The following is a 21811-nucleotide window of genomic DNA, read 5'->3' on the forward strand; positions in this document are numbered from 1 at the left end:
GGGAAAAGGTGAATTCCGATTCCCTAAGGTAAGGCAACAGAGGAAAACAATATTTAGTGTTGGCAGGATACGCCTGAAGTTTAGTAAGGTGAACAACAGCTTCTTAGTCTCCAGCAACCCTAGAGCATCCTATGAGCAATAATGCAGTCTACATTCTGAGTGACAGGATGTGTGCTTAGTGAATCAGTGGCTGCAAGAATCATGTATGTACTTCACATAAATCATCTTTGCTACCTTTCTTCAAAAATTTCAGGATATGGTTTAAGATTAAAAACAAATGTAATATTACGAACTCATTTCTGAACTCATTATAAAGAAATGTAGGAATTAAAAAGTACAGAATATTAAGCAAAGGTTACAATAGCATTTTATTGTGTTTTTCACTGATCTTTGTCTTTCAGCTGGACCCTCAACAAACCATAATAAACATTTCAACATAACAAATCTATAAACAACACAGGTAGCTAATGTGACAGGCATTTCCCAAATACAAAGAAATATAAAATTCATGAATTCTGATATCCTTTTGCTGCATATAAGATCTGCTCTCCTGCTTTACCAAATCTGAAGATGCATCCAATGTCTTAAAACTCTTAAACATACAGAAAAAGGCCTCCTATGATCTTCTTTCTTACCCAACCTATTCCTTTCCTTTCTTAAACCTATTCCTTTAACCCTCAAAATTAGCTGCATATTTTTCAAGGGATTGCATTACTGATCTCACAGACCACAAAGTAATCTAATCTTACGTCTGATAGGAAAATTCTCCTTTTGTTGCCAGAGAAACATTCTTTTCCTTCTATGTCATTCCTATTTCTGCAGAACCAAGAATGAAGTTACAATGCAATTGTTAAAAACACTTGTCCAATGGCTATATAGAAACTTAGTGACTAAGTTTCACTAAGTTTCACTTAGTGATTAACCCAGGGGTGTCAAACTGGCAGCCCATGGGCCGGATGTGTCACACACAGGCCAGGCCCACCCCAGCTCCATGAAGGGAAAAAATGTCACTATACATCACCTGAGAGCAACGTGACACCGTGAGTTTGACGCCCATGGCTTAAGAACCGAAGTGAAAATGCTGTCATATGTTGAACATGGTCATTTGATATTTTTCTTAAGGACCATGCTGTTTAGCAACAGAGTTGCCAGTCCCAACTGAAGTATCAACCTCTCAGGTAACTTCTAGACAGGACACATAATCAGAAGGACTAATTCTACTTCATTGTAAGGCTACATTAAATGAATTGGCAAGTGTGAAACTACACATTTCCCACCACCACTTTTAACTGTTTGATCCATTTGGACAAGTCTGCATCAGGGTTGTGTTTGACCTTGGGAGGCTGGAGTGGGCGTGGCCAGCTCCATGTTGGGGGTGTCTGCGGTGGCCCGAGTGTTCTGCCAGCGAAAACAGGCTCCAGAGCTCCATTTTCGGCTGTGACGGCTTCCTCCAACCCTCTGCCAGTGAAAACAGAGCTTGGGAGAGCTGCATGCAGCCCTCCTAAGCTCCATTTTTGCTGGCAGAGACACCGCAGGCTGGTCCTTCGCTGTTTCCAGCACAGCCCTAGAGGCCAGATCTAAACACACCACAGGCTGGATCCGGGCTCCAGGCCTTGAGTTTGACACCCCTGTTTTAAGCCATAATATGAGCAGCTATGCAGCCTGTAAAATTTTAGAATGTTTTAAATGATTGATCTACAAAAATTATCTGAAGGGTCCAGGAACTTCATATTACAATGAAGATAAAAAAGGATCATGATTCATAGTCACACTAAGTAAGTATAAAGCTTGTATCAGTGCCAAAAGGAGAATAGCTATCTTCTGTGTCTAGAAATTATAATTCAGATCCCTATTCAATTTTCTTAGGAAAACATGATTGGATTGCTAATACAATCCCCACTGGAGGAAAAAAGATTAGCCCATAGATCAAAAAGAGGTGAAACAAAGAGACAGACAAGGGATGTGGATAATTAAAGAACAGGTGTTCTCAGCAAATTGGAACACACCAAAATCAACCAGCAAAATCTGCAACTTGCTTCGGCTCCTGAAAGGACAGAAAATTTGAAAAAGTTGAAGTACTGGAAACCTACCATTGACCTCATGAACTGTTATTTAAAGGCACAATGGTCTTCCTCACTGGAGGAAAAAAAGTGCTGTTTGATTTATTGCTATAAGATTTTTTTTGAAGTAAACCTTTTCTCAGATTGGAAATCTAGCTTACTTTTTTCATGGTTATTAATTCTGAAGCAAACTTCACCATTAATTTCCATAAGATCGTGTCTTCACATACTTCTTTCTCCTAAAGGGTTCCACCATTAAGTTCATTTCCCGAATGAATAGTCACAAATCATTGCACCTGAATTATGAATTTTGTTTTCCAATCTCCTGTATTCAGAAAGAATATTTTGTTCTTCATGCATTTTAAAGGAACAAAATTTTTGATGAATGCAAGTACAAATAACAAATGCTTACTGGCAGGGGTGGGATTCTACCAGTTCGCACCTATTTGCTAGAACAGGTTGTTAAGGCAGGAAGGAAACATTCTGCTGTTGCTTATAGAAACTGCCTCTCTTATTACATGCTTGACAGGACTAGACTTCCTGACTCAGGAACTTCTCTGGAGTTTTTTTCCCCTCCTTTGTTGGTACTTTGCTTGTGTGGAGTGACCATTCAAAGTTACAATGGCACTGAAAAAAGTGACATGACCATTTTTCACTTACGACTGTTGCAGCATCCCCACAGTCATGAGAGGCCAGGCGAGGAGATGCGTGCCTTGATGTGAGTGATATTGAGTTGGCCACGCCCAGCCAATAACATGACCACCAAGCCACGTCCACCCAGTCACGACCACCAAGCCACGCCCACCAACTAAGCCATGCCCACAGAACTGGTTGTTAAAAAATTTGAATCCCACCCCTGCTTATTGGTGTATCACTTCGGTAAGCATGAATGAATAAGCCTTATCTGAGAGAAGAAAGAGAATGTACTTGATGCTGGAAAAATAATGCCTAACCTTTTTATTCAGAAGGGCTTCATATAGGCACTATTAAAAAGCCCGAAGGGGTTTATGTCTAATAGTCAGCAGCCAACAAAACAAAACAAAACAAAACAACCCATGCAAGGAAGTAAACAACATACCACACTCTTCAACCCCTGGCATTTAAGAATAAATCCTTAGTAATTAATCAAAATATTTCTAGCGGATATAACTATTAATTGTGCAATAAGTATACTATCTCCCAAACAGAAAAATCAGTATAAAGGAATTAGAAATAGATTTGTAACATATTTTGTATCATATTTCATTTCTATTCTGTGTTCTCTCTCTCCCCCCCTTCCTTTTCCTCTCATTCCCTCCCTCCCTGCCTCTTTAAAACAGACCCACTGCCCAACTTCCCTTTACAATTAATCTAAAGCTGTCAACACCAGCAGAAACCAATCCAGGATATTCCCACCTTCTCTAAAAATGTGTGACATATGATACTTGTACGTGCATGTACACTGTATATTTGCAAGGAACTATAGTCCAAAAAAGAACAGAGTAGTGAGCAAACCCACCCCAATCACTAATAATTAAAGTTAATTGCCTGTAAAATAAGAGTACCCCATTTAGAAAATTAATTCCTTCCTCTCCCACTCTCTCACATACATAAGCCAGCCTCTAAGGAACAAACATACAGATAATCCTCAACTCACAAACCACAATTGGGACCAGAATTACCATCACTAAGCAATGCGGTTATAAAGTGTGACTGCTTTGTTAGAGACAGCAATTCAGATATTCCTGTTTGCCATCATTAAGCGAATGGCCTGGTTGTTAGGCGAGGAAACTGACAGGAAGTTGCAATTCCCAGGCAGGGCAGATGAAGGAGGGGGTGAGATTTTCAGCCCTAGGAATAGAGAAGCATCTGAAGCCTCCCCACTCTGGGGCTGAAAATTCTCGATATTGAAATCCAAGCAGGATTATCTAGGCTTGTGTTTGGTAGATTCCTGGCTCAAGAGACCATCATCCGATTTATTCTGTGCCTGGATCGTATGCAGAAAATGCAGCCTGATTTTCAGTACTATCGCAAATCTTAATTTCACAGAAACAGTTAACTCTTGGTGGTATTATGCATAAATATATTCTTAGATTTCTTTGTCATACATAATCAAAGATGAAAGACACACAGGCAACATATATTTGGAGCCCTTCTTCTAATGAGGACCTCCCCACCCCAGAACAAAAGTGACAAACCTTCTGAAAATGCGAGTTTGGGCTTTCATCTCTTTCACCCTAAGAGTAACAAGCTTACGACCAGGACTCTTTAAAATTTATAGCATTCTGTAGATAAAAAAATAAGATTTTGTGGTATTCAAAGGAATACTTAAAAGAGCAATATCAGCAAGAAGAGGACAATAAATATATGTGTCAGAAGTATGAACATCTGATGCATGACATCAAGCCAATTATCTACACCCTATTACAAGGGTCCCGAACCCCTGGCCCACCACCAGGCCTTAAGCCTTTCGGAACCGGGCAACAGAAGTGGTGGGAGAGAGCAGGCATGTATGTGTGCATACCCACTTGTGTGAGCACGGGCACCACACGTGTGCAACCATCCCCTCTCCCCTGCCCCGCTGCTCTGAAAAACTGAAAATACTGGGGAACTCTGCCCTATTGGATGAGCCACGGGTCAAGTGCACAAAGGAACTGGAAAAATAATGTAAGCAACTAAATAAAAATAGAAATACAAACTAAATGAATAAAAATACAATCTTAAAACATGACTCTCATATGGGACAGAATATAGGAAATAAAAATGCAAATCAGGAGCCAGAGCACCTGAACTAAAGCGAGGAAATTAAAAATGGATTCTTTAGAAATTGTATCAATAGGCTGGATGCACAGCCAATGTCTGTTTCATAACCTCATAAGCTGAATCAATAAAAATGAAAGTGATTACCATGCTGAAAAGAAGCAATTAAATCTAACATTGCTAGATAAGATAGATACATAGACCAACAGGCAGACGAAGATGCAGCCATATAATGAGCCAGAACAGACAAATTTTCATAATTGGAATGCATTAATTTACTGATGGTTTACAACAACTGATTCAAAAGAGACATTCACATCAGACTAAACAAGACAAGCAACAACAAGGAATGAATTTTATTGTCCCCTAAGGAAAATATTTTAAAAGCAGATCAAGCCAGGCAGTTATTCTCATTTACTGCTAAGCTCCTCTGGTCAGTATAAACTGTTCTATTTCCTCTGTTATTTATTGATACTTTTAATCTTTTCCACCATCTATCTATCTATCTACCTTTTATTCTTTTATGCGGCTATTTATTCTGCTACTTTAAATATTTTAGGAAATTATAACTACCAAAAAATGAGGCGGGGGGGACTTTTCAGATGATGTTGAACTTCATCCCGCAAACCAACAAACAAACAGCCGTTTGAGTCAGTGTGGCCAATAATGAGGGATTCTAGGAGATATAATCCTGCAGCATAAGGAAGGCAGATTCCTGCGCCAGAAAGGCAGACCCTACTCAAAAGCTTCTGTAAGAATCAGCAAGATGATGGACACTCATTTGGGAAATCAGTTTGATCCAAAGTTCCTGACCTGTGCATTTCTGGACACAGATTTGTAAGCAGCTTGGTAAGGAGACTGTGAGTTATAGTTTTGGTTTAGGCCCCAAATCAGCTGGGTGACCTTGGGCCAAACTCTTTCTCTCACCAGTAGGAAGGAGATAATGGTAAACCACTTCTGACAAACCTTGCTAAGAAAAGTGCAGGGTCTTTTTCCAGGCAATCTCCAAGAATTGGACTTGACTGAAGGGAGAAAAAAAGAGAAGGGAAAGGAAAGGAAAGGGGAAAGGGAAAGATCCTGTCAGGCTTCTTATAAGCCTATTTTATAGCAGCCTGGTTGTTTTACAACCAATAAGAACTGCTTTCCTTGCTCAAAGTTAAGGGACAGGCATGCCAATACACAATAAAAGAAGGCATGAATTACTAATATATGTGAATCTATTCCTTAGGTTGAAAAAAGCGGGTTTCAAATAGGTGTTCCTGTTCCTAGTAAACAGAAAAGATGCTATTTTTCAGAAAGTTAATGCAAGGACACAGGATCCTACCACATATAGGACAAAAAATGGTAATGAACAGCAAGCTTGCAGTTTGGAACGTTGTATATGTTTCCACTGTTAACTTTCCACAATCAAATTAGGGGAGGGGGAAGAGACTGCCAATTTCCTAAGATGACCGCTACTTAATTTTTTATTACCAGACTGTTTATGGTGCTGTATCAGGAATCACTCTAGCATCATTTTGCTTATATTTTTACTATTCTAAATGTAAATATATCATGATAGAGAAGGGAAAAAATCAAGCAAAAGTAAGAACAGGATAAGAATGTGGCAATAATACAGGTAGATCTTGACTTACAACATGTCACCTAGGACACCTGACCTAACTTAGGAATACTTATGATCTGGATTCAAGGTTCTAATAGTTGCACACACACTCACTCAGTTACATTACCACACTTCAGATGCTCAGCAGTGGAGACACATTTACTGTTTGCAACTGTTTGCAGTGTCCTGTGGTCACTTGATTGAGTTTTGTGATGATTTTGACAAAAACCAGTGTTTATTCCTGGTTTTCAGCAAAACTGCACCCAGAGCAAGCCACTGGTTTGCTTAATAACTACAACTTTCACTTAATTACAGTGGCATTTGCTTTACAACTGCCACAAAAAAAGATAATAAAATCAGGTTAGCTACATAACCGACCCATATTATGTCTGCCACAAGTTAGAACATGATGGGCAGGCTTCATTAGGATCATACTCTGATGTCTATTTGTATTATATACGATGGAATTGCTCTGGAATAAAGCGGCCAAAATAATGAACAAAAGTATGTAACAATTAATTAAATGTAGAAATTCAATAATTTGTTTCTATCAGTTATATAATTACCTAGGAACATTTTGGGGTAGGTTTTGAAGCATAAACAATTCAATGAAGGAGTATAATAAAATATTACTATTAAATAATACAACAACAAAAAATATCCCTGAGAAATGGAGACTACAATCAATTAGCAAAAAGTTCAAGCACATTTAAAAGGAGCAACATAGACAGATGGAAATCATATCCAAAATTAGCCATATCCAAAATTAGCTCATGTAATTACTAGATCTAAGTATTCTTTCTTGAAACAAAATATATGGTTTTAGCCTTTTACATTCCAATTGCTAAAATGATTTCAGTTGCTTGGGAATGAAAATAAATACTTTCATTATAGTTTATTAAGTGAACTGAAAATGATAAAAATTTATCAGCAACTAAGGTAAATTTGAATAAGATAGAAAGAATTTTGATAGATCCTTTCTCCATGGATACATACTTGCACTTTTGTTGTTCTTAAGATATTATTCAACTGTGAATTTTCTTCTTACATACAATTGCAGTACCTCTACTATAGCTCTATTCCCCCTAGTCCTAAATTACCAAAAAAGGTACACAAAAATGCCTTTAGTTGAAGCTTTAACAGTATCCATACAGAAATCTGCTACCAAGCATGCAGAATATATACAGCCCCAATCAAGACTTTTATATTTCTTCCAAAGGACATGCTCTAGAAAACTTAATACTAATATAAAAAAACGATAGTTTCTTCTGACAAATCCTAAAATATTCTTAAACTGCCAAATTCTAAAAAGAATAAATCTCTCAATCTAATACACTATGGTTTTGCATCAGTAAGCTTTCAATTGATATGTTGCCATAGTTTGGCTGTATTCCTACAGATTTCATGGCCCATAAGAAATCAAACTATGTAGTTTTGAACTGCTATGCATAATATTTTTTCCCTTGCATAAATGTTCTGGCTATGGGATTGGAAAGGGGAAACCTATAAAAATTTCCTTATAAGACTATTCCAAAACAGTCTGATCTATAATGACATGCTTTAAATGAAAATAAGCCACAAACCAAAATCCTACCCATGCAGAGCAATATAAATTGAGCAAGCAACCAAGAAAACAAACTAATAATTACAATCGGGCCTCTTGTGAAGTGCAAAGACAACTCTGCAAAGAATATTCTCAAGCCCTCTTTGTTACTATTTATCTGTAAATTGAGACAAACCAATAAGCCAGTTTTTGTCCTAAAGCCTTCCTCCCAACCATCTCAAGTTTTACAGTACATAGCAAGATCAGTATCCACTTCAGAGCCGTATCACCAAAGTCTATTTTTCTCATTCTAATCCAACCAAATTCCACCTGAAGCAGCAGGAAAGAAAATATGCTTTGGCTGTATCAAATGAATAGAATACAGAATACAGAGTACAAAAGAGTAGAATAGAGTTGAATTTAGAAATGGAACAGTGAAGGAGAAGGAGAGAGAAAAATGAAGCGGAGAGGAGAATGCAGTTGGGTGGGGTGGGGTCGGGTAGGGTAGGGTAGGGTAGAGAATAGGATAGGATTAGGATTACATATACTGTACAAAAAGTCTTTAAGAGAATATATATTTGTATTTGTAAAACAGGATATCGTCAGAATAAATTTACTAAGATAATGAAAAAGTAATAGTCATGACAAGAACAAAATCAAATACTTTATCTAAAATCTTTAAAAGGCTTCAGGTAAATCAGCTTGGACTATTTTTATGTCTTGAATCTATTTTGATGTTTCATCAAAAAGTTAAAAACAAAATAATTCATAAATGATATCACATCCTTTAAAAAGTACATTAATCAAGCTTTTTCTAGATCATGTTGGAATCAGTTGATATATAGTACCATAACCTCTGGTAATTAATCCCAAAATAGTACAATGTAAGAACGGGTGGTTGGTTTTTTTTTGGTTTTTTGGCTTGTTGTGCCAATACATTTTAAAGTATGAGAAGCTAAAAGCTAACTTGCTAAATGCTAATATAGCAAAAGTGCTTGAATATTCCTTAAGATAAGAACTGTTTGTGTATAAGAACTTATTTATGTGTTTCCATTTTTTAGATATATTAACAAAATTCTCCCAAAACATATTACCTCTGCCAATATAAATGTTTTTGGACAAAAATATTGAAAATGTATATATAAATGTAATATCTCTCCATAGTATTGTGCATATTCTACAAAATGCTGTTTCTTAGTATGCTTTTTTGACTTTTCATTTTTATTGTGTTGTTTAAATAAGAAGTCAAAAAGACCCTAATACCAGCAGGAAGGGTGCAAGAATAAGTCCAGAAATAGCATATTCCAAAGCATGGGAGTTGCTATGGAGAAGAACTGTATTTGGACTCACATAGCTCGGGTGGGAGTATAAACAAGACTTCCTTCCATACAAGCAGGCCCACACCAAACTGATTCTACTTGAAGGAATTTGGAGCCAAATCATTTAGTATAATTATATGTGGTTGTGATGCTTATGTGCTCTGAGGAAGATGAGACTTATGCCACAGATTCAAACATACTGGACAGGTCCCACTAGAGGAGTCAAACAAAGACTGTCTCTCCCATTAAAAATATGGTGAGACATAAATTGCAGAAAGCCATACAGACTCGGACATCGCCTGGGTTAACAAGGTCTGTGCTGGATGTCAGAGTTCCTGGGTATCTGTTGAAAAATGTATTCAGGACTATTGGCTAAGCAACCAGAGCCAGCAGCTGCAGAACTACTGGAAGAAAAGGTGTTTACCCATTGCAAATATACAGTGATATCTTGCAACAATATCTGTAGCACCATCAAACATCCAGATCTACCTATCTCAGGTCCTTGGAAAGGACTTGATAGTTAGACAAAAGTGCCAAACCCAGTCTGAATATCTGGCTGACTATGCAACAAACAACAAAACAACAACATGATGTGAAAATAGGTGTCATACAGTAAGCACAGTGCCAACATTTAGGATCATGTATTTTTATCAGTTTTTTTAAAAAGAACTTTCATGTAGATATCCTAATCCAAAGTTATTTAGGATCTAAATTTTGAATGCAATCCAGTAGCAAATTAATAGACACTAGAATTCTTTTAATGCCAATATTAGACAGCAAGCTCTGATATCTTGTTTTCCATTACCTGCAGTTTATGAATTCTTTATAAGGACAATAGCAAAGCTCACTTTCGCTACAGTTTCCCAAGTCCAGGAATGGGTAAACATGACACACCAACCATAAGCGCTAAAGGGGGTTGCTTCTTAATATTATCTTTGGGCTTCCAATGAATAGGATGGTTCTATGAATACTTTAAGCTACATAACCATTCTTTATCTCTCTCTTAATTCATAAATAACAGAGAAATACAGCTACCAATAATTAGCCTGCTAACATGTTCCTACCATCTACTGTCAAGCTTCATAACAATATTAAACTGCCACCTAAATCTTGAAGGCAATATAATAAAAGTACTGCATTAAAAATGTATTCCTGTCTCTCTGACAAAAACATTCCATCAGGACAACAAAACTAATTTGATCGCAAAATCAGATGATAACCTAGACAGAAGTATTTCAACAACTGCAAATCCTATAAAAATATATGGAGCTAGACCATGACCATTCTGTTAACTATTTCCTTTCCAAATCCCAAAAGATATGGCAAGGAAGCAGTATTTTAGACAGTAAGGATCTTTTATTACTTTATCCCAATCCACACAATTGTTCAACCACAATTGTTCTACTGTTAAACTATCTCATTCAATTGTCACAAGCTTATAGTTGAGTGCAGGAACAATATACACCCAGAACATGAAAAAGTTGCTTGGTTAGGAATTAATTTTTAAAGTATTCAGGAAATGTTAGCCTACAAAAAAAATCAGACCATTTATTTGTTATTGGATCAAATGTAAAAAAACATCCTTTGCATTCTTTAATCATAATTTTTCAGTGCATAATGCCAGACCATACTAAGAAAATTGAAATGGTGTGTACTCATGTGGGGAAAATTCCATAACAAGTCTGTTTAGAGCCAGTATCTAAATACTGGAAATTATTTTTGGAGCTTGAACAACAACATCTAAGTAAAATAACTATGATTAGGCAAAATTTTCCAGATATTTTGCAAAGACTAAGATGGGAACTTTTTCCAGAAACAAGAGACCTGATAAAATTTTCATGGATGTTACTTAATTCATAATATATGCTAAATTAGGTGAGCTTTCCACTGCAAAGCACCTAGATTTTTTTAGGCTTGTTCTGCATGTGACAAATATCAAGTGTTATTCACAATCCATGGACAGGAGAGGAGACATCTCCAGTGACTGGAATGGGAAGTGAAAAAAACAGAGAAAATAATAAGAATACATTATAGTACATGGGTTCATTTCTCTTAAGTAAGGTTCTGGAAGTAACATCAACATGAAGGAAAATAAGAAGTGAAGCTTTAGTATTTCTTTATCTGGCGTATCTCAAACCAGAATCACCATTCTATCAAACCAGAAGAGGTATACCTGTTTGTGATTCTAATCAGTGTCAGGCTGGGGTGGCATTGCCTCTTCCTAAAGAAAATTTAAGTACTCGCAACCCTAATTTTACTCACTGCACTAGTATGCTTCCAACTGGGATAATGTCCATCAAACCATCTGCATGTCTCTCTTTGCTCAGCCTGCACCTGCTGGGCTCCATATAACACTGCAGCATCTCTGAAACTTTATGCTTGAATACAGCCCTCATCCTAATTAACTCAAAAATTCCATCCCAAGCTCTGACAGAACAGATGTAATAAAATGTCTCAAACAGACCAAACCAGATTGGTGATAACATATTCTGCAACACTCTATATCAAACCAATTATTTTGTTCTCCTTTCAGGAAAGGATTAAATATTTCCCTGTGCTTGAAAAACAATTGAACAGTAGAGTGAAAACTTAAAGCAATTTGGACAGACAGATATCAAAAGAATTGTTTGCAATTCTTCTGTTGTATCCTGTTGCTAATTGTTTCAGTTTAAATTCTAACATAACAGCCAAGAAAAAGATCTATGCCACAAAGATAACGGCAGAGCTGTAATTTGTGAGGGTTGATACTACTTTGATAAATATTTAGGAGGCCATTATGTAAAAGTCAGAGGCAACCCTCTCCATTATCAGTGAAGAAACCTGCCTTCTCAACTATTCCACAACACCTGTTAGAAAACATAAGGAGAATGTCTTGTTCCTAATATGCACATGGACATATTGCATTTAAATAAATAATAGGTTTAGTTGCTACAGTTCTTTTAACCACATCCCATTCATTTCAGTACATCTTGCTAATGAGAATTATGCAAAAATATTCCTTGGGAAAAAAACCACTTTCACTTTTAGCCCCTGCCAAAGAGCCTGATATAATAAGATTAAGAATAAATAGGCTGAATGGGATGCTAATTCATTAATTCATAATCCACGTGTAGAATTGATGCAGAAGAAAGCAAAGGAGCTTATTCAAGAATGTATAGCGAAGAGAACTATCCATTCTTAAATAATGTATGCTGCATAATTGCCTCATCACTCTGCAATAAGAAAAAATATTTATGACAGCTTATAAATAATACTGAGATTTTCAGGCATAATGTCAAGCTATGGTTTGTTATTATTCAAGAAAGCTATAAACTCCCTCAACCTTTCTCTTGACTTTATATCAATTAATTGCTCCTTCTATATAACAAACTGTTTATATCCAAACTAGGAAAATATATGCCCTTCAAACCAGTATTGCAAGTTAATTTCTAATATGGCCTCAAACTATTAACTGAGCTAAAATGGGAAAAAATAACTCAACCGGAGGTTGCAAGTGACTCCAAAACCACTTAGAATCTGAATGTTGTATTGCCAATAAACAATAAATAAGAACCAGAAAACTTTATTATTTGCTTTAACCAATAAATCTGCATTGCCATGGGTTCACGCCACCAAATATGCCGGTTATTAGGGAAAAAAAGTATTGATAACACTCCATGAGTGAACCCAGATTCCAATGTCATCTGTAAAAAAACCTACAAAATGTTATTTGAGAGTGAGGGAATCAGTTTAATCATTTATCAACTAAACAACATTTATTTAATTACTTGTTTATTTATCAAGATTATACTTTGGAATGGTAGTTTCCAGGAAGAAGTTTACAAGAGAATCAAGTCTGAAATTTGTGAAAGACAAAGATTAAATGTAAGCCTACCAGACAGTGGAGATATGTTCAGGTTGCTGGAGCCTGCAGAGTAATATTAAGATGCTGCACAGGAAGGAAACTCATCAGAGAGCAGCTTAATCTGTCTAAATATTTTCACTACGTGCACGGCACTCAGCCTTCATTCAAGGCATAGGAATGCAGACTATTTCTGGAGACGTTTTTCCACATTAAACTACAAAATAATATTTTTATGACCATCATTCTCTCTTCTTCTTTTGTGGCTTCAGGATACAGTTAATGTATAATGAAAAAGTTAATACTGCAAGAGGAGAGGGGGAAGAGTACAAAGAAACAGAAATCTTAGACGAGAGTATATATGTGCTTGTGAGTACACATGTGTATAGATAGATAGATAGATAGATAGATAGATAGATAGATAGATAGATAGATAGATAGATATAGATATAGATATAGATATACACATACATATACATATACATACACATACATACACATCAGGCCTGATGATGGCAGATGAGATTCTGCAGAAACGTTGCTACAACTTTAAAAGCACAACTATAATGACGTGGGAAAATACCCGAACAAAGCTGAATAACTAACATACATACATACATACACACACACACACACACACACACACACACATTTGTTTTCTGAGGTTTTTGCGGGTATTTGTATGTGGATCTTTGGTTATTCGGGTTTTCTCCCGCGTAAAATTGGAAGTATCTAGGCAACGTTTCGATGAAGTCTCATTCATCATCTTCAGGCTTGTGTCTTCGGCTTTGTGCTTCTCGGAGTAATGTGAGCTTGCAGCTGCTTCTTTCTTTTAACTGCTAGTGGGGGTATGACTTGATTGGGTGAGGACTTGGCTGTGTTCTGATTGGCTGGGGATGTGTTCTCATTGGTTGGGGGTTTGGCTGTGTTCTGATTGGTTGGGGGTTTGGCTGTGTTCTGATTGGTTGGGGGTGTGTTCTGTTTAGGTGGGGACTTGGTTGTGCTCAGGTTAGTCTTAGTTGCTGGGGGATTTGAGCTGGTGAGCTGTGATCCTGCTGTTTGGCTTTGCGTTCGTGGTCGTGCCACATCTTCATGGTGGGCGTCAGTTCGCTTCATGTATGGGTCGGAGGGGTTTGAAGTGGGTAGTGATGCAGCTGTGGTACGGCTTCTGGTCCGTGATCGTGTCTCATCTTCTGTGTGGGTATGAGTCTGCTTTCTATGTGGAAGTGTGGTGAAGCATCTTGTGTGGCCCTCGTGCATGTGGATCTGGTGTCATTCTTCATGTTGGGTACTCATTTGTTCATGAGGGCGGGTTTCCAAATGGCTGGTAGGCGGGAGGTATCATCTCGTTTATTCATGTTATGTGGGCGTTTTTCTATCTCTATGGCTTCTCTGATTATTCTGTTGTTGAAGTGTTCAGTTTTGGCGATAGTTCTGGTATTTTTAAAGTCAATCTCATGTCCTGTGGCTTTGAGGTGTTGGACCAGGGAAGAGGTTGGTTCTTCTTTTTTGATATATATATGTATGTATGTATGTATGTATGTATGTTGGACCAGGGAAGAGGTTGGTTCTTCTTTTTTGATTGATATATATATATATATATATATATAAAATATATATACCATATATATATAGCAATAATGAATATATATATATATATATATACTATCAAAATATAGTACACTATAGGAAGCCAGAATGCAAACTTTAACTTTCTGGTGGGCAAAAGTGGACAGCTTGACAACAAAGTCACATACACTGAAATCTTTACCACATTTAGTGAAAATGATAGTGGACTCAATTTGAAGCCTTATTTTCTCCTTCCCAATTATCCTATTAGGGAAACTGTTTTTGCAACAGTGCATTCAACTGTCAACAAGAAAACTGAAAAATGAGGAAAATATTTAGTGATCTAGATCAGGGAAGGACATCTTTGAGGGGTGGCCTATTTCACCATTACTGCTACTGTTATTGCTTCTTCTCCCCTTCCTTCTTTTTCTTTTTTAATAGAGCAAAAGCCACAGTATATAGGATAATGAAGTAAATTTTTAAAAACCATGGAAAAGCTGTAACACATGGGAGCAAATCTATGCTACTTTTTTAAACCTGTGTTTGGGTGAGGTTTGGAAGGTTTTTAAAATATGAGATCAACTTTATATTATAATGTATATGTTTTCTACTTTAGAACAGCAGTAAATAATATTGCTGGTTTACTGCTGCAGTGGTCATATGAAGCTCTGAAGCCCATAAAGGAAAGAGATCACATGCAACTTTGGGAATCAGGTTGTTTAATTTTAAACACTTCATCTCAAAGTATGAATGCACCGCAGGTCACGAGCAATGATTCTGAAAGACTCAATCCAATCATTCTTCCTAATAGTTTAGAGCCAGTCAGCAATTAAGCACAGAAGTTTCATTGATTCCACTACCAATTTTTACATACTGTTAAAGCTGCAACATTAAAGATGCCAAATGCATCACAAAGCCAAGGAAAGACATCATTACAGAACTGTATTATTATAGGCTATTATTGCTTTCACAGAATACTTAACCTACTGTTTCCGTAAAGACACATTTTCTTCCATCCCTGCTTTAAAATATTACCTTATGAATTATAGGTGTAATATTCAGAGATACAGGCCATAATTAATGTCTGCATGCCTTGACTTCTGCTGGATCAAACTATTACTGAAACTCAGTATAAAAGAAACCTTCAGTGGTATAAAAATTCTGGAGAAACAGGCCTAGACACAATTTAATAAAATAATACTTTCTTTAAATAATTAACCAGACTATGGCATTTCTTTAATATTACCAAGGCTTTCTTCCTTTTTCAGCATTATTACTGTGTGTCACCCATCCTCCAGAAGCGTGCTGTTCATAGTAATAATCTAGTCAGGAGTGCAGGAACAAAGTTTAAGATGCACAGAGTACCCTGAAGGAAAACTGTATTTATTGCTTCAGGTTTGTTTCTTCTTTGCCATCTGCATGATTTACTTACCATCTGTGGCTGCCATGATTTTAGCAATAAAATCAGATACACTTTTAAAAAAAGAATTTTGTTTTATCACTCTTTTCCTTAATTATTATGTTTAAGGCTTGATTGTTACCAACTAACAGCCAAATGTCAAAAGTAAATTCATGACAAACATTACAATAGAAGTATGAAGTGGGTAATTTCTGGATAAACTGCAGTAGACAAGCAAACTCCTCAGTCTGTCACCCGATTAACTACAACAGCAATAAAATATCTCTTTTAACATCTTAAATTATACTTCTGAAATCAAGATAGATAGTTGACTTCTCCATAGAAAGAATGAAATTAGTTCAAATACTGAAACACATTCTTGGGGTCAGTTTTTTTTTTTAAAGCATGCAGTGTATTTTTCACATGCAGCTTCAACTGGTATATCACAATTTTGGAATAAAATGAAATGGATCCCAAGCTGAAAATGTACACATGCCTGCTTTAGTAAAATCTTTTAATATATACTGAAATACTGGTAAAACAGGACCAGTGAACATATTTACTAAAAATCACCCTTGTTTATAAAATGCCAACATACAACAAGCAATCCTACTTTAATGCTGAAGTATATGAAGCATCTAATATTTCTTGGTAGCATTATTAATACAATTCAGTTGCTTTTCCAGTATTAAGTTGCTTCTCCAAGGTAGTCTGACAACCCCTTTCAAGCTTTCATCACTTCATTAGTATTGTAAATATTTCTGGCCTGGAAAAGTAGAGCTATTTGAGTTATTGCCTTACACAAGAAAAGGGGAAAATTAGGAAGAAAGCACTACCGTTAGCCAAAGCTAACACTCAACAGGATATCATGCCTAAAGTACAGTGTGTAGACAGCCTGATAAATATGAGTTGAGGCTGAGGTAATTTCCATTGAAAAGTATCATTAATTTTCCACCACCTATGTGTATCTCAAGGGACTACTACAATTACAAGGCTGACCTACTGAAAGGTATAAGGTTAACAAACTTCCAGGAGAAAAAAAGGAAGAGAAAGAGGCTGAAAACAGCATCAGATTATACCTTTAAAATTTAAACCATTCTTTCACAGTGGTATGTTGTTTAAAAACAAAGCAAAATTCATACTGTGCCTTTGGTTAGTGACACCTACCAGATAAATTCTGTAAGCATCAATCCTCCTGATTTGCCCCCAGCACTTGTCTGTGTCATTATACTTTGTCTCATCTTCCACACTGCATGAATGATTGCTAGTCACAGTACTGACAAAAAGAAGCAAAACAGAATATTAATATTCATCTGAATATGTGAAGACCCTTATTCATAAATATACATAAAACTATGTCCATAAAACAGTTACAGATCAAGTAATAACAGTTTTTTAAGCAGCAGATGATGTAGCTAGTATGACAATTGCAACTATTCCTTAGCTAGTTGGTTATGGCAATGGTTTTCCATTCTGCAGTTACTTCTTATCATTGTAATACATTCTTTGTGGGCTGCCCTAGACAGCATTCAGCATTCATGCCACAGTTGGATTATTAACAGGTACATTTAGCTTGCCTTGAATATTTGCATACATTGACAAATATTTTTCAGGAATTCAAGTGCTGGTTTTCACTTTCAAAGTCCTAAATAGCTTGGGGCCTATCTGAGAAACAATTTGAGCTGCAAACAAATATTAAAATTTGCCATTAGTTTGATTTGTGTGTTATCAACTCTTAGCGACCACATGGATAGATCTTCTCCAAGATGATCTGTCCTCAACCTTCAAATTTCTCAATGGCATACCCATTGCCATTCTTAATAGAGTCCTTCTCCTTTCCTGCTGATTATCATTGTGAGCTGGATTCATGATTATTTCTAACAATGGTTTTTAAGTATAATCTGGCTCTTTTAAGTTTTTCGGTATAGTCTGAATTTCAGTTTAAATTTCAGTATAGTCTGAAATTGACTTGAAAACTGGGATAGAAATAGAAGCAAGCACATCAGTACAAAGTCAAAACCATCAATATGAAATAACATCATATTTTAGCTTTTTTAGTAAATGAATACATCCACAATATTGTTACCAAATGCATACCTACCAAGTCACTTGCATGAGAGAAACTGGGACAGCAGCTGCATAGATTGCTAGATCACCATATAAATAGATGATTATACAGAAGTAAAACAAATTCACTCCCACTACAAAGAAAAATGAAAAAAATAAAATAAACTATTGCAATTCACAAAATTTTATCACATTACTTTTAAAAAAAAAGCTTAATATTTTAGTCATGTCTTGTTGAAAATTACTTTTTTAGAACCCATGGATGCTGAAACGAAATGGACTCAAAACACTGCTTGAAAAAAAGAATCTAATCAATGCTTAGTGGAATTAAATCTTGCAGGCAAAAATATGGTATATATCTAGTATCTTTAAATCTGTAACATTGTTTTCTATAATTATTTCAAAATGTTACATTAAACACACACACACACACACACACACACACACACACAGAGTACTTTTACACTGCCCTATAATATATTATTATTATTAATAATAATAATGACAACAACAACAACAATCCTATTAGCAGATTTCTACAACCTAGAGTAGAATACCTGCTACCTAGACTGCAATTTGCATCTGTTATTTCACTCAAGAGTATATAAAAATTATGGTAGGTGCTGTATGATCATATTGAAATTTCATTTTATCAAAGCATACAGTAACCCTCTTTGTCAAGGTAGTCCTTGATTCCAGACTGGCTCCAAGTTCCAAAGTTCTACCTGGGGAGTACTTACAACCTGGATTCGAAATTCTGACGGTTGCTCCCCCCCCCCCCCGCAGTCATGTGATTTCACTTTGGGCACCTGGCAACTGGGCCACATTTACAAAATGTTGGCAGACTTTCATGATGTGTTTTGCAACCAATTTGCTGAAAACCAGCATTTAGTTCCAGGTTCCAAAATTGGATATGATTCTAATCTTGCTAAATTATCATATGATTTACAAAAGGCTATGATGCAATACTTTTTCTTTACAATTTGGGGACAAAATTATTGATATGAAAAGAAGCTTTTATGATCAGACATCAAGAAAGATAAAGAAATTCCCAAACACATCAGCTTGTTTTTCAAAAAGGAACTGAAATAACTCAATCTAAACATATTTCATTTTCAAAGTAATCAGGCCAAGGACAGAAGGTATTAATTCAAAGACAGAAAGAAAAAAGGAACATAAGAAATAAAAAATGGAGAATATTCAGCTGAACACTAGGAATGGTCTTCCCCAATCTATTTGTGAGGACGGAATATATGTGCTAACCGTTATATAAATATGCACAGACTGTATACATAGGCACAATTCTATTAAAACAAAGTATTTTTCAGTCCAGTTTAATGCTTGATGATTTCATAAACATGTCTATATGTTTTGGGCAACAATACATTTGCAAACCACCTATATCTCACCAGTGTTGATATTAACTCCATGCCTGCTCAAATAAATAAATAAACAATTTAAATAAATAGTAAATAAATTGTCAACTTTTTCTTCTGAGTTTTGGCTTCCAATCTAGCCTATTAATTATACTTATTTTTCTTGACAGTCTCCCTTTCTAGTATAAAACACATCTGACTCTACTCAAGTTTTGAGATCAGCCAAGGTCACCGCTAGCAAAATACAAGTACTACAACAAATGGCAACCCTCTTTTCTTGGCCAAAATAATGCCTTTTACATTAAAAAAAAAATCTCCCCAAACAGCAACATGATGTCTTTTAAATGGGGTCAAGGAAAAAGTCTTGCATGTCTTCAGAACACTTTGCTCAAAAGATAAATGGAAATGAGCACTATTCACCTACGCCATTGTTCAGCAGTATTAATTCTGTAACTGTTTAGCATATATTTTCCCCATCATAATTTGTGTCTCACTTCCTGAAAGAGTATGTTGAAGCCTGACCTGATGCAAAGCTTGGACAGGCAGTCATTTATTTGAAGCATCCGGCTCACCAGTAGTGACAAGCTTTCTAGTTTCCTCTATACTGAAACATGACCAATGTCAATTATATGTATTTTTTTAAACAAATAATTATCTATGAGCTCCAGTAATCACCAATATATTTTTGCCTGCTGAGGTCTGTGGCCAGGCTGGGTTTTCACTTACCTTACAACATGTTCCTCTCTAGATACTTATTTGAGGGTTCTTTATGACCACCCAGACTTCAACATCCAACTAAAACCAATAATGCTAGGCGTGAAGAGTCTGTTGCATATGCAAGTTCAAATTGTAACACTAGAGGAAATTCACTTTCTACTTTCCAGGGAAGTGTTCTGTCAAAGCCCACTAAAATGTGTATCATCATGAATTAATGCATCACACAATATGCAAAAAGCACAGTGCATGCCAGTTTCAATTGCTAATTGTATAAGTGGGCAGTGCAGTAGAATCACCATCCCATTTATAAAACCTCCATGTCAGGATTCCGGCAGTTGCCCCACTCCATTCATTATATAACTTCAATAGAAAGAGCCATCCATTAATTTATTCCTAGTATATCTGTGCCACTGTATAGCCCAGAAATGGTTCTAAGCAATGATATTCTAAGCAATGATATTAAGTCAAATCATTTTAGAGCATGCTAACAGATGGAAACCAGAAAAAAATCTTGTTTATGCCTACAACATATTCTTCTCCTAAAAATATTTTTGTTCTTAAAAATTATTAAAACTCTTAGTGTATCTTAAGAGGAAGGCATAAAAACAATTTTAAAAACACAATATACTAGCTGTCTATTAATACTGATATGTCTATCAGTAGAATAGAATAAAAACAAAAATATTTCTCTGCAGTAGTAATCAGTAATTATGTCCCCACATTTAGATATTCATAATATTAAAATGAGACAAAAGCAGCATGGAAAAGCATACTTGTTCCCAGCTTGGGCTTTACTATTTTTAAAATAGTAAATAGATTAAAATATTCATTAATTCTTTAACACCCATTGCAGCTTTTCCCCCAACTAAATGTACAAACAACTGCAGCTATAAATGCTTATTAAAATCTTATTCAAAGAAAAAAATCAAATTCAAATTAATCTAAAACCAAATAAAACTTGAACATTAGAGACATTATTCATGTATATTATTTATTAAACTATAATGGATTTTTGTCAGCCCTTTTGTAAATGCTAAATTGAATATATAGTCCCATTAGAGAAAAAAATACTCTTAATTAGGAGAAAGAGAAATTATTCTCATGAAACTCTGACATGAAAATGAGTTTGGAATAACATTCAAGTTTAAAGTCACTCATCTAGCAAGTTCAAGATAGCATTTTCAACTTTCTAGAACAGTTAGGTACTATCAGGTTGATCCAACCAGGGTTGGTCACTGGGACCAGAGGTTTACTCTTCTGACTTTCAGACTTGTGGTGGAGCCAATCATCAGGGAACTTCTCTCTACCAGAATGTGTGCTTTGGGTTATTCTATGCATAGTATTTATGCGGTGCCTGGTTGTGTGTGGCTTTTTAGTTGTTAATTAGGATGCTGATGGCCAACTATTAAATCGCTGCCTGTTTTTTCCTTGTGCTGCCAAGTTCTCGGTTCCTAATACCTGATAAGCTGGTGGTAAATCAGCACTCCTGTTGACTGTCAAGGGGCCCATTTTCCAGGTTTCAATCATTTGCCTGGCTATTTTTATACCCACTCGGGCAACAATCTTAGTAGTTGTGAA

At 36.0% G+C, this 21811-nt stretch overlaps 1 protein-coding gene across 3 annotated transcripts in view; it reads right to left on the reverse strand.

Moving 5' to 3' along the window:
* Positions 1-21811, reverse strand: part of SLC38A12 (solute carrier family 38 member 12) — a 69472-nt gene that overhangs the window by 23845 nt on the left and 23816 nt on the right. For all 3 annotated transcript variants that reach the window (XM_087924898.1, XM_026701942.2, XM_087924899.1), the window contains exons 7-8: positions 18175-18274; positions 17241-17349 (exon numbers count right to left, since the gene is read on the reverse strand). In XM_087924898.1, the coding sequence (XP_087781024.1) occupies positions 17241-17349; positions 18175-18274 (209 nt within the window). The remainder of the gene's footprint in view (positions 1-17240; positions 17350-18174; positions 18275-21811) is intronic.

Source organism: Pseudonaja textilis, chromosome 2 (genome assembly GCF_049901715.1).
Source record: "Pseudonaja textilis isolate UNSWEBS1 chromosome 2, rPseTex1.2, whole genome shotgun sequence".
Classification (NCBI taxonomy): Eukaryota; Metazoa; Chordata; class Lepidosauria; order Squamata; family Elapidae; genus Pseudonaja; species Pseudonaja textilis.